This window comes from Poromitra crassiceps (assembly GCF_964638095.1).
Source record: "Poromitra crassiceps genome assembly, chromosome: 13".
Classification (NCBI taxonomy): domain Eukaryota; kingdom Metazoa; phylum Chordata; class Actinopteri; order Beryciformes; family Melamphaidae; genus Poromitra; species Poromitra crassiceps.
The window spans coordinates 26,945,262-26,959,619 of NC_139644.1; the positions used below are offsets into that span (position 1 = coordinate 26,945,262).

The 14,358-nt window shown below is 46.7% G+C and overlaps 2 protein-coding genes across 2 annotated transcripts; one reads left to right on the forward strand and one right to left on the reverse strand.

Moving 5' to 3' along the window:
• Positions 1-1,114: 1,114 nt before the first annotated feature.
• LOC310787982 (testis-expressed protein 2-like) lies at positions 1,115-13,619 on the forward strand (the record flags this gene model as incomplete). The annotated part of the gene is made up of 11 exons (XM_083649448.1): positions 1,115-2,347; positions 8,243-8,443; positions 9,000-9,285; positions 9,547-9,734; positions 10,723-10,923; positions 11,581-11,680; positions 12,255-12,387; positions 12,499-12,636; positions 12,813-13,022; positions 13,117-13,237; positions 13,473-13,619. 11 exons carry the CDS (start codon positions 1,115-1,117, stop codon positions 13,617-13,619), a joined length of 2,958 nt encoding a protein of 985 aa, XP_083505574.1.
• On the reverse strand, positions 5,281-8,232 carry LOC310787817 (uncharacterized protein; the record flags this gene model as incomplete). Its single annotated transcript, XM_083649294.1, has 6 exons — positions 5,281-5,316; positions 5,969-6,053; positions 6,243-6,401; positions 6,554-6,722; positions 7,016-7,147; positions 8,226-8,232. The coding sequence occupies 6 exons, from the start codon at positions 8,230-8,232 to the stop codon at positions 5,281-5,283; spliced, it is 588 nt and encodes a 195-aa protein (XP_083505420.1).
• Positions 13,620-14,358: the final 739 nt, after the last annotated feature.

The window sequence follows — 14,358 nt, forward strand, 5'->3', positions numbered from 1 at the left end:
AGAAGAACAAGAAGAAGAACAAGAAGAAAGGGCAATAGACACACAAAAAGCCAGTGTGCTAATATTTTCCCATCTGGTTTGCCTGCATATAGTCTCTCACAGGTCATCTAACGTAGTTCATCTTAGTCTCGGATCATGGCAGCTAATTTGGGATTAGCGGTTGTCTGACTGCCCTTGGCTGTGGGATTAAACTGTCTGTGCTCTCTGCTGTCCTACTTCTCGGATGATCCCAGAAAGAAAGGACCCAACCACCCCGTAGTTTATTTTTATTTACATCCTGACTCAGATGTCATGTGACTCGACAGCACGCACGCAGAGCGCAACATGGCTCCCCTTATGCCTGCAGAGGCGAGTGGGTGGGGAGAGAGAGTGGAGGAGATTAGAATATAAAAGGAGAGGTGGAAGTGGAGAGAAGGGAAGGAGTGAAGATTAGAAAAGAAGTAGGGAGGAGAGAATAGAGAGGGTAGAGGTTAAGGTTGTCAAAAGTATCAATACAAAAAATGTGAAACACCGTACAATATGTGCAACATAGTATCGATATCCGCTGTGCAAACATACATATGATTTCCAGGAGCCAGATGTGCAGCCAGGAGTCAGAGCTGACAGCCCCTAGCTGTGGCTGAATGGTGTGGGCGGGAGCAATCAGTCACCAGTGTAGGATGGAGAAGCCTGCAGTACTGAGAGACTGCGACATGAGAGAAATAATTAGATCTGCAACAACCCCAGCACACACACACACACACACACGTGCGCACACACGCACGCACACGCACACGCACACACACACACACACACACACACACACACACACACACACACACACACACACACACACAGTTAAGTCTTTTATGCTGTGTTGCATGCTTGCCAAGGTTACTAGTCCAGACTGTGTGGCTGGGTGATTGTTATTTTGTCGTTAAATGTAATGTTATCATAAAGATTTTGTGAAGCTTAGCTGACAATAACAACCACATCTAAATATATTGTTCTTGTCCCTCACTAGGTTTCCAAGGTCCAAATTGATGGACTAGACTTGAGAAGGATGATTCAAGCCATGCCCCACTTCCTGTTAGGCTGACCACCATCTCACCATAGCTCCTGGGTGGTGGCCAGCATGGAGGACAGCAAGCTCATCTTCAGCCTGGACAGCCACGATGAGGGCCCCACCGTGGCCTTCTCCAAAGACAAATCAGAAGCCAGGGAGAGCAGGGCCGACCGCAGCCAATCAGAAGCCAGGGAGAGCAGGGCCGACCTCAGCCTGGCCATGGATTTGGACCTGAGCCAAGGCCACCGCTCCCAGGCCTTCTTCATGCCTCACTCCCCCTCCTCCCCAGGCTCCCTGGCTGACCTGTCAGCCTCATCAGCGGGCCTGCTCCTCACCACCAACCTGGTCAAATCCTCCTCCACAGAGCTGGAACCCAGAGAGAGCAGTTCTCTCAGGTCCAGACCTCTGCTCAGCCTGGTCAAGTCCCTCTCCACCGAGATCTCCCGGGGGGAGCCGGAGGTCAACCTCTCCAAGTCGGACTCCAAGCTCCATATTATGCACCCCTGGAAGCAAATCACCCAGCCCAAGATCCTGGAGGCCAGGCCTGAAGCGGTGGGACCAAATGGGGATGATGACTGGGCATCGCCTCCTTCCCCGGGCAGCGAGCACCGTGGCAGCTCGCTGATCGCCGAGCTGGAGGACACGCGGAGGAAGTTCTCGGAGGCCATGCAGGACCCACTGAGCATGCTCAGTAAGATCATGGGAGACGAGAGCCCCGGCAGCCCCAAGCAGGGTAGGGGCTCTGGTGCCGGCGACTCGCCGGGCTCCCTGGGGAGCTGTGGGAGAAAAGGAAGCCCAGTGAACAGTGACGATGGTGGAGACTCCCAGCTTAAGTGCCGGAGGAGAACTGATGGTGAGCAGAGAGGTGTGTGTGACACACCCCTGAGAAGACTCCAAAAGGGTGCCTTAAAATCCCCTCCCCCCACAGAACCCCACACTCACAGCAGAGATAGCCATTTTGAGATTTGCACTTATGGAGATATGATTCAGGTGGTGGAGTTGAAGGGGGGATCACGAGGGACGCATCGGGGAGCCTGTGCCCAGCCTCGGGGCATGCTCCCCGGTGCGTCCGTGCCTCTTCACTGGCTCTTCTGTGTGGGCCTCCTAGCTTATGGGTTCTTGGTGCTGCCGCTGCCCTCCTATGTGACGGGTCTGTCTGTGGGGCTGGCTTGTGGATTCATGTTGGGCCTGCTGGTTGTGTTCCTATTCGCCCCTCGACGCTCAACTGCCAGGAGCCTCCAAGCCAGCACCTCGTACCTGGATCCACTGAACAGTGAGCTCAGGGAAGCAGAGCTATTCGAGGTAAGCAATGACATGTAGACATTGCACCTCTCTGTGTCTCTCTTTTGATGCATATTTCAACTCCTCTAGCTGTCCTTACTAGGGATGTCAATTTTCGGTTAATTTCACTTTCGATTAACCGACGCTAATAATCGATTAACCTATCGGTTAATTCATAATTTTTTAATATAAAAAAAAAAAAAAAAAATTTTTTTTTGTCTATTTACTCAATTAACTCATGCCCAAACAAGGCGTGTCTATTTAGATGCTGAAATGTTAATGCTTTTTGTGTTAGAATTTCTAACACAAAAAGCATTAACAAGCATTAACAAAAAGCATCAACATTTCAACACAAATTCTTTTTGTGTTAGAATTTGTAACACAAAAAGCATTAACATTTCAGCATCTAAATAGACACGCCTTGTTTGGGCATGAGCTCATTGAGTAAATAGACCAAAAAAAAAAAAAAAAAAAAAATTTTTTTTTTAATATTAACTGATAGACCGACAGCAATAACCGAACAACGACGTTAGCGACGGTTAATCGATTAACGGTTAACCGTTGACATCCCTAGTCCTTACTGTTATCCTTCAGAAGTTGGCATATTTACTGTATGACATGAATATGAATGAGAGCCGTGGGCTGTGATAGTCAGCCGCCAGTGTTCTGGAGTGTACAGCCATGTAGTGATAATGTCACCACCACAGCTCAATGTCCTATCCTGTGGTGTTTGACACGCGCTTCTGCAGGTTCACCCCATGCAGGCTCAACTTGTCACTTACTTGCCTTTGTGTGTGTGTGTGTGTGTGTGTGTGTGTGTGTGTGTGTGTGTGTGTGTGTGTGTGTGTGTGTGTGTGCGTGCGTGCGTGCGTGCGTGCGTCTCAGCTGCTGAAGGTGTGAGATTTCAACTCAATTCAGAACTAGAGGGCACTCGGTAGAGTGCATACCTCCACCACGGTTACGTGAATCTGTTTCCAACTTAGGCACCTTTTTGTGATTGGCTACCTCCCATTGCCATGCCTCCTTTTGGCCAGCGGGCGTGGAAAGTTAATCAGTTCTAAGTTGGCCCGCTTTTCTCCAAAGTTTCGTGCAAATCCGTTCATAACTTTTTGAGGTATTCTGCTGACAGATAGACAAACAGGGAGCGCAAACATAACCTACATGACCAAGTAGTAAGAAGCTGTAAAACTCCCTCTTAGGCCGTGTTGGGACCCATGAAAAAGTGCTTAGAAAATGAGTTTCGTTCCCATGTCATGGGCACTACTCATTCAATGCATTTTTTCATAGACAATACCCTTCTGGACTTTGGGTTAAAAGTTCTACTCATAATATCCTGCAGTATTTTGTCACAAGCCAGAAATGTATAAACAGTTTATAACCAAAAAACGAAAATCTTGTGCTGCTGTTTTTGCTTGTAAAATGTGTTTTTGGCAACACAAAATCTTTCTCAAATGTCATAAATGCTAAAATGCATATACTTAACATCTGAAACAAGTATTGGTGCCTTTAGTTTACTCATATGTGAATTTAGATCATGAAATGTAGCATATTTGTTAAAGAATATGCTTCAACTTAAGTGTTTGCCACACAGTACAATGAAACCTCCACAGTAAATTGTGCCAAAAGCTTATGTTTCATACATAGAAAATGTCTCAACCTACTGTGTAATGAAAGGTAGAAAAGAAAATCAGGGCACCTTGGACCAAAATGGCAGAAAATCTATCAAAATGTTACCACGCCCCCTAAATTGGAATAATGCAAAAAATGGACAAGACTAAAAATTAAAGTACTAGAGGTCAGAATTATTACAACATATGGTATGAAACATTTATTCAAGTACCACAAAGTGTCACAGCATCTGTCATTTGTACTTCCCCCCCCCCCCCCCGCCAAGGAAATATATGAAAATACAAAATAGCATACAAATGCATCACAATAAAACCTTCTGTTGGCTGTGTAAGTAGTCTGTGCTGTTTGCATTTTTATGCATTGCATTTAACTGGATGTAGGCAGTGTGGCAATTCTTTAACAATTTAATAATTCTTGAACAAAACAAGTAGTAGGCCTACATAGTAACATGTTGGGTTACTCATCCCTATCACTTTCATCAGAGTCATCATCCCATGTACCTCTTTTTTCTGTTTCCTTTGACACATTTTCACAGTCCTGGCAGTGACATAAATCAGTGCAAGACAGTTTTGCAGACATGCATGAACATCTTCCAGTTTCACATTTGCTTTTTTTACAATTACAGTGGACTACCTGCAACACACTATCAGGGGCAGGATTTCTAGTCATCCATGTTACTGTTAACTCCCCATCCTCCATGCCCCATCCATTGCCAATGGGTGAAGGAGCACACATCCTACTAGTCAGAGAACGTCTCATCACTGCTGCTTGGTAGTTTGCCCTTTTGCAATGTTGGTGGAGAGCATCACTTGTTGGGGGAATGGACAGTTCTGGCAAAGCTGATGATGCCGTACAAAATGATTTGTACCTTGCATCGTTCACGTTTTTGGCAGATGATTGGCCATACAGGTGGCACACATATTTGCTCAGTGTGTTGAAAGTTGACTGGTCAAGGTTAAAACTGCTGCCAATATTTGTGAACCCAGTCAGGTATTCTTCTTTCTGGCAAGCAAGAGAAAATGTCTTCCCTTTGCCCTTGCCATGAAAGGCACTGGTCGAGTCACAACCTGTGAAGGTATGGATGCCAATGAGTGCAGAACAAACACTGGTGCCAAGAGCTGCTGACACCTTAGCCACATCAATGATCCTCGTTCTGTTGCCTACTCCTGTGAAGAAATACAAGCTACACTGTAAATCTCTCTGCAGACTTACAGCAATCACTGCCACGTCAGTATCGGGGCTTTTGATGACTACAGTTTGGTGTTCTTGTGCAGCATGCTGTGCATGTACAAATACCCTAGTGTCATATTCCTCATGGTCACATGTCAGTTCTTGAACAGCAGTGACAGTTTGTGAACCCTCTTTTACGGAAACACAGTGACACAGTTCTCCATGTGCTATGTACAAGCTGAGGTCCCTGCCCAAAATGGTGAGGTCAGCATCTCGCCATGCAACATAGAGGAATTCTGCCAGTTCTGCTTTGTTTGTTCCATCTGATAGAAACTTTTTCCATTGCGTTGGTGCCTTTTGATCCCGTCCATAGATTTGCACCCGTTGTGTACCGACCCCAGCCCTACGTGACCGCTCTAGGTTCTTAATGCTAATTTTTGGATACTGGTCAATGACAAAGTCTATCCGTGTACACTTGTGCTGCAGAGCTAATTTGAGCACATACTGTAGTACGTTTTCAGCCAATTCTCCAAAGGTAGCCGGTTTGGAACGAATGGCTTGAATGACTGCCATGCCATCGAAGAGAATAGCTCCATCTGACGGAACATTCAAATCCTCTGCTGTGGGAGGCCAGGGGCATTTCATCCCGGGAGTTTCATTCACAAGTCTCTTCAATATCAGTCCTGCACTGTACAGTGTCCTTGTGTGCTCTGTAGTTTGTCCAGATGTGTGTTCATTGTCACTTTCAGCTTGGCTTACCTCGGTTGACTCAGTTGTTGTCGTGTCTGATGGATGCGGTAGCCTGTCTAACAGTGTATCTGCTGATAATGTTTCAACAAAAACCAGTTCGGAGATGTTGCGCGTTGCAGGGCTGTGAAACACCAGCTGGGGGAAATCACGGGCCAACCGCTTTTTCAGTTTATCCTGCCTGCAAAATGAAAATATAGAAAAAGACGAGCACAAATGTATAAATAAAGGGATTTTTTTCACAATGAGAAACAAATACATTTAAACATACTGTCAGCCTTTCTTGTGAGCGAATAAATCAATAAAATGGAAACTTTTCAGTATGAAAGAGGTTCTTTTTTGTTTACTGAACTGTCAAGGACACAGTTACCTGTAGTCTGAAGCATCAATATCCTCATTCTTCTTAACGATGTCTATGAACTTCTTCCTTAGTTGGTTCATTTTCAGGATTTCTTGTTTATCGATAATCCTTTGACGGATGACTCGTTCGCAGAATATCTTGTAGCTGGCAGCAAAGGGTTGTTCATTTCTGAAAACACACACACGCAGACAAAAAAATACTTAACATGTGCAAAGAGGTCTGCTGTCAACATTGTATCTAAAGACAGACAAAATAGTATTTGTTGTAGGTCAAAGCCTTACTTTTGAAATGTGCAGTGTTAATGCAATGTAATAACTCACACTTCATCTGTGGTTGCAGTATGTGTTGCCGTAGACTTTGACAAGGACCTTGTGTATTCTCTGTAACAGGACCTGTGGTAACGCACTTCCAGAGACACACAGTCTTTGTCTTTGATATGCAAAAGAACGCTAGAGTCTTCCTTCTTCTCAGCAGCCTTCCGCAACTGGCCTGAAAACAAAAAAAAGTTATAATCAGCTTTACTGTCAAATCACACATTTTATAATTAAAAAAAAGTGGGTGACATTTGTTTTTGTATCTTTTATCCATTGTATTGTTATTACAAGAAAAAATAGGTGGGGGGGGGGGCAAGGAGATCAAGGCAATAAAAGAAAATGCTCCCTCTCTCTGTGGGTGTGTGTGTGTGTGTGTGTGTGTGTGTGTGTGTGTGTGTGTGTGTGTGTGTGTGTGTGTGTGTGTGTGTGTGTGAGTGAGATAGAGAGAGAGAGGGGGGGGTCGCTTACCTGCAGACACTGTCTCTGCTTGTGAAAGTTGATCCTTCTTCCGTTTTCCACCAACAGTAATATATTTGTCCACCTTTTTACAAATGATGCAGATGGCTGGAAGGACAGGGCCAGCAGAACGGACGGGCAAACCTGTCCGAGACCGAAGTTTCTTTCGTGGGGGGTTTCAGACGTGGCTCCGTCGGGGCCGATGCTGTCCGAGGCTGCGGCTGCATCTGGTTCTTCTTCTTCTTCCCCCTGCACCATCTGTGTGCAGCGTTTCTCAGCCAAACCCAAACGTCTTTTACAAATAAAGCGACGGTAACACGTCGCGTGAAATCCAGCGTCCTCGGGAACATGGTCAAAATCCACGTCCACGCAATGTTTAAAAGTTTCAGCGATAACTTTACTATCGCCGTCCAGACAAAGCCACTGTTTGACGACAGACCTGTAAGTGTCCCACCTTGTCTGGGTAAAATCCTGCACGTCCTCATTCTGTACTGACAAAAAGTGCATATAGCATCGTTTGGAGTCCTTTGATTCCCGGCTTTTACGCACTTTTTTCCGCTGTTTTGGTTTCTTTTTCCCCTCTTCGCTGCTTGAACTGGTGGTCGCCATGGCTCTAATGTTATTACGGCAAGGGAATAAAGCGGCTACGCGATTGGTCCACGTGACCAAAACCACACCACTTCCCTTGCACAGATTAGTACGCCTAGTAAGAAATAGTGCCGTCTTTGACCACTGATTATAAAAATACTGCAGGATAACACGAGTAGAACTTTTTTATTTGTACTTTCTACCTATAGATCTCTTTTATGGAGAAAAAAGTGTGTAGTGCCCCTGCCGTGGGAACGGAAGTAAACGAAAATGCTAGTCACAATATGGCCTATATGTGCTAGATTAGAATATGTTCCAGGTGTTGTCATCATATTGACATGGAGTCAGTGTGTGTGGGGCACACAAAGTAGATGTGAAGTATGGTGAGACAGTAGGTGTTGAATGAATGGAGAAGTTATTTTTGCAGCTGATAATGACAAGTTCACGTGAATATAGCCACAATACAGTTACTGTATCAATATAGTACCATTCTGAAATCAAAGTGTGAATGTGAGGTATCATGACTAGTGTTCAAGGGAGATTTTTCTGAGCGGAGTGTAGTGTTAATAGTTAACTGTGAAATTGCCCCAACTGCAGCAACACGGCTCTTTGCAATAATTTGATGCTATTGCACTAAACATTCTACTACAGGGGTGGATGAACGAGATGCACAGCTATGACCCAGAGACATACCACCCCTCCGTCACAGTCTCTGTCTATGTCACCCTGGAGGGCAGCCGGCTGCGCCTGGCCTACCCACGTGCCAACATCCCTCGGTGGGCAGCTTTCGACGAGACACCCCATGAGGCCGTGTTTGTGCGCGCACGCACCTACCAGCTGGCAAACTGTAAGGTCAGCAAACACGCACGCACGCACGCACTCACGCACACACACGCATACGCACACACACACACATGCATACGAACACACACACACACACACACACACACACACACATGTGTCCATCAGGTCCCAGGAGAGCGTGCAGGCCGCTACGCAGGGGAGAAAATGGGAGAGGCAAGGTGACCGCTCACCTGAACTCTCATCTCTCTGCACCCACTTTGTCATCTAACACGGAGGTGAAAGACCAGAAGGATTATGACTGAGGTGATGATGCTTAGGATAAGCGTGACCTGGCTGCTCTCCCACCAGACATACATCCAGGCAGAATAGAGTAACTTCCACTAACTGAACAACAATGCTTACATAATAATAACAACAACAACAACAATAATGATAGTGCTTACACTCAGTCAAACTGCTGTGGGGAGTGCTGAAAAAAGGGGGCGAGTGTCTTTAGCAATGGTGAACTGAACTCTGTCCATGTTTTGTAAAGAGAACATAGGAGGAAATGATCCCCAAATCAAAATTACACTTATCATCATTCTTCATTCATTTTTCATCCCAGGTGTCTCTGTTGCCTCCTGTGCTGGCCCGTAAGAGGGTGTGGAACAGGAAGTACCCCATCTGCATCGTCCTGGCTGAGGGGGAGGTGGGGGAGGAGGAGAGCCTGGTTGAAGGGGAGGACGAGGAGAGGACGGAGAGACAGACCGCCCTGGACCCTCCAGAGCCCCCGGTCACTCTCTACCTGTTTGGCCGTACGGGAAGAGAGAAGGAGGAGTGGTTCCAGCACTTCTTGTCCGCCTCCAGGGCCGGAGCCAAGAGCAATCAGAGCAGGGAGGAGTCCATGACGGGTAAGAAGAACTGCTGCCCCCTACTGATGTGGAGGGGTTGAGCTGGTGGACATTGGATATTTATACAGTAGACTGGAAATATTAATTTGTTGTTTCAAACTTGCATATAGTCACTGTTGAATTGATCATTCTATTTCTATCTCTCATTCTTCTGGTATATAGGACCAGATAGATGCTGATGCAGATTCTGAGTCCTGTTATATTTACCAACTCTTTCTTCTTGCTCTTCCATCTCTGCCCATCATCTCTCTTGTCACTCAGATGGCCTATGCGGCGCGGATGCTGTTAAAGGAAGTGTGGAGGAGCTGCACGACTTACCAGGGGCTATAAAAGCAAGGGTGCTATTGGAGTACAGCACCTACATGGCTCATCTGATTGGCTCAGAGAGTGACAATCCCACCCCCAGCCCCTGCGACAGTGATGAGGGAAGCCCCACAACCCAAAAGAGGGTGAGTGAAAAGCATTGACTACATAGTATGTGTATTTGTTTTCCTTCTAGATCTAGCATCGGTTTACTGCAGGTTGTAAATCGATAAGATGACAAACTATGCATTACATCTTATTTTAAATGTCCACCTTGGCACCCTGCCCACCATCAGTGCCAACCATCAGAACTTTGTCTCTGCTATGCCCTTTGGATGTTGTGCTAATCCTTACATGACTCCAATTGATCAGAGCTAGTCAATAACAGCTACTGTTCCACTGTTCTGTTCTGCACTGATGATGGCCTTGTCCAGGATGCTGGCTCAGCCAGATGCATCCATGCTGACTGGACCAAATGCACCAAATGTCAACGTGCAGAAATATCAGATATCACCTGGCTGGGAAGTATTTAGAGGAACAGACTGTGGTGCATCTGCAGCATACCTGACTTGAGTTGCTAACCCGAGTTTGACTAATTTGGGATTGACACCGTACAAATAGACATCCTGTCCTAAAGTTGAGTGGAGGTAGAGGCTGATGCAGAATCCGTATGAGAGTCCGCCTCAGGTTGGTAGAATGGGTTAAGGCTACAGCAGAGGTTTTCAAAGTGGGAGTGTCTATGGGATCAAATAATATAATCATGATCCCATAGGCATCCAGGAATTGGGGGTGCTTTTTCCAAGCCTTGTCTGAAGGGAGGCCCATAGTCTCAGACTTTGAAAACCCCTGGGCTAGAGAATAAATTACGGTAGATACAGTTACAGTAAGGGCTAGCACGTCCAGAACTTTTCAGTTTTATCAAAGCACTCATTCTGAGACAATTTAATATAGCAATGGGTATTGTATGTTGCTCTTTTGTCTATCCTGAGCACACAGAGACAAATTCACAGAAACCTGGTTGATATAAGGGGGGGGGGGATCTTGTATCTTGGTTCCAAGGGAAAATATATATTTTTTTTTTTTGACATTTCCCCCCATAACACCATTCTCTGTTGTTCCCTGTCTCCTATGCAGATCCCTAGCGAAGAGTGTAGCTCTGGAGGTCAAGCTGGAGCTGAGCCTCGGGTGGAGTCTGGAGTAGGGGGATGTTCTGCGGAGGGCCAGCCCGCCTGGGTCAACTCCCTGGTGGGCAGGATCTTCTGGGACTTCCTCCGGGAGAAGTACTGGACCGACCAGGTGGCACACAAGATCCAGAAGAAACTCACCAAGATCAGAGTGAGGAGATGGATGAATGGATGGATGGATGGAACTGATGTGTTGGAGTGAGTGTAGTAGATAGTGTTTTGATATATGCAGCTTATGCAGCAAACATGTCATATTTCTTCTGCTAGAGTGACCTGAGCATCAGTCATGGTTGTCTGTACAAGGTCAGATGACATGACATTGGGCCTATCAACACTGTAGCTATCTTCTGTGTGTGTGTGTGTGTGTGTGTGTGTGTGTGTGTGTGTGTGTGTGTGTGTGTGTGTGTGTGTGTGTGTGTGTGTGTGTGTGTGCGTGTGCGTGTGCGTGTGCGTGCGTGCATGTGTTAGTGTGTGTGAGAGAGTCTGCTGATGGTGCACTCCCTCTGGTTCCAGAGGGAGGAGAGGAGCACTCAATGCACCGCAGCATCCCATTACTCATCTCTCGCTCTCCTTTTTGACACACACACCATCGCGTTTACTCCTCTCTCATATCTCTTTCACACACACACACACACACACACACACACACACACACACACACACACATGCTCACTGTGCAGGGTTCATTGCCTGCTCATTTGTTAAGGTAATGAGCTACCTCAGTGGAGCGTCTCATTTATTTTTGGGAGTGTTTATGTGTGACATATAAGCTCGCAATAATTTAACAGTGCAGTTTGTCTCATTGTAGTTGCCATACTTCATGAATGAGCTGACCCTGGCTGATCTGGACATGGGCACCTGTCTACCCCAGGTCCTCAGCACCTCCAAACCTTCGCTGGACCGCAGAGGTGTGTGTGTGTGTGTGTGTGTGTGCGTGCGTGCGTGTGTGTGTGTGTGTGTGTGTGTGTGTGTGTGTGTGTGTGTGTGTGTGTGTGTGTGTGCGTGCGTGCGTGCGTGCGTGCGTGTGTGTGTGCGTTCGTGTATATGTGAGGCTCTCAGTCTCTGCAGTCAGCTCAGGCCATGATCTCATTTGTATCATTATAGAGCTGGTCATGGCTGCTCTAAAACCTCCCCATTGTTTCCTGTCCAGGCAGTTAGCAATCCTCTTAGCCTCGACTTAGCTCAACCCACAATAGCATGCCAGAGTGCATTGCTGTCTTCTATTGGTCTAATCTCCAAGTCTGTGACAACACAGTGCCAGGCCAGATCAGGCTCTGCCTCCTAACTCAGGCTTTGGTCAAAGTACATGACAAAAGTATTTTTGTCCAAAGGTTATTCTTTAACCCACATTCTAGATGTCTAAAGTCTTACCTGGATCCTTCAATAACTATGAAGTGTTACAGCTGGTCCTTCCTATCTGTCTCTCTCCCTCCTATATCTTTCCTTCCCTAACTCCCTCCCATCCTCCATTCCCCCTGCAAGGCCTGTGGCTGGAGCTGGAGGTGGTGTACACAGGCTGCCTTCAGATGACCCTGGAGACTAAGATGAACCTGTGTAAGCTTGGCAAGGAGGGTGGAGCTGAGGCCCACAGCGTTCCAGAGACCTTCCAAGTAGGGTGAGTCCCGGGTCTGTCTCTTGTTCCCCTTTACTTACTACTTACTTAAGGAGATGGGGGAGGTGTTTTCTGTCTGAGCTCAGTAGTTTGTATCACTGGTGTGTTTTTCAGCTTTAAACCCAGGCTGTGCATACTGGCCGATAGTGACGAAGAGTCATCCAGTGCAGGGTCGTCTGACGAAGAGGAAGGCCCTCCCCCTGAGCCCCAGGGCTCTCCAGGAGATAAAAGCACACCAGTCGGGGCTGATGGGTAAATTCAATAGCTTTTCCTACTTGAAGCCTGGTGCAGAGTAGGAAGTGCAAGACAGCTGATAATACACAATAAACACAATCTATTTCCTGCCTGTCACTCACGTCTGTCCTATCGCACCATTTCCAGTTCAGATATGTTCAATAATGTGCCACTGTGTCCTTTTCTTGACCCAGGCACGCTGGGAGCAGCACAAGTAAGAAGATCCTGCGATTTATGGATAAGATAGCAAAGTCCAAGTACTTCCAGAAGGCCACAGAGAACGAGTACATCAAGAAGAAGATAGCCGAGGTGTCCAACATGCCTCTGATGCTCTCTGTGGAGGTTCTAGAACTGTCCGGAACTCTGGCCGTCAACATCCCTCCTCCCCCTACTGACCGGATATGGTACTGACAGAGTTTCCTCGTTCCCTTTGTCACGTCGTGCCACATTTTCAATATGTACTGTTGTTAGATTCTTTCTTTCTTTCTTTCTTTCTAGGTACAGTTTCCGGGTGCCCCCCAGGTTAGACCTCCGTGTGCGCCCCATGCTGGGGGAGAGAGAGGTCACCCTGACGCATGTCACCGAGTGGATCGAGAAGAAACTGCAGTGCGAGTTCCAGGTCAGTCCATCAGCAAGTCTATCTGTCTCTGTTCATCTCTCCCATCCTTCACCTCATATAGTGCAATGCTACGCTGAAATATATATATTTGTATGTACATTTTACTGTATACATGAAGAAGTGTGTGAAATACAATTCACATTTACCTTTTATAGAAGACAGGGAGACTTAACCATTGTTTGCGCAGACTGACTCACTATTAAGCATGGTTTTGTTTTCCTTTCCCCCTCAACAGAAAGTGTTTGTCATGCCCAACATGGACGATCTCTATCTGCCCCTGATGACCTCTGGTCTGGATAACCCGCCTCCGTCCCACCACTCTCCTGCTCACTCCTCATCCCGCCAGTCCTCAGTGGAGTCCCAGGAGTACCTGTCAGAGTAATGCCCCCCTGAGGCTTCAGGTGGAATTACCTTGATGTAACATAGCCGTCATGTGGCTACTGGCATGGATCCATAATGGATTCTTATGCTCTTGCAGCTTGGCACGGGCACGGTGTCCCCCCTGTGTGTGTTCATCATAACCAGCAGAGGGTAGATGCCCACAGGTGCTACAGGCACACAGAGCAGCACTGACCTGGGATCTGTGAGGCTGATGTTGTAGTGCCCCCTACTGCTGAAGAGCAGTGAACTCCACAAAAGACATTGGTGAACGCACATTATTTTAACAGTTTTTTCAAGAGGGAACTTTTCATTTGAGGTAAACTTTGTTTAAAAGATGCAAGGATGGATGTTTGTTATACAGAACCATCTGGGAACGCGTTGTCGGAATCTGTTTGGAAAAGGGCAGGTACTTTCAAAGAATACTTGGCAGGTGATTGGATGAAGCATATGTCTATCACACGCTCACTTCTCGCTGTGGTCACAGCTACATCCCGCCCATAGCTGCCTCGACACTGATTGGTCCAGCCCACTGCTGGGACATTCAAATGCATATCTGGCAGCGCGGCAAGATGGATTTCTCACGTTATCGTTCGTGAGCTCACGAATCCAGCTGCCTGAACTACTTGAACTCCTGGAGATGACATCTCACTGCGCATGTAAGAAAAGAGCGCTGTTGATTACTTCTATTTTGAAAAGTTGCTGCTTGAAGAGTCTAGAATCTGTGAAAACCATGGAGATGG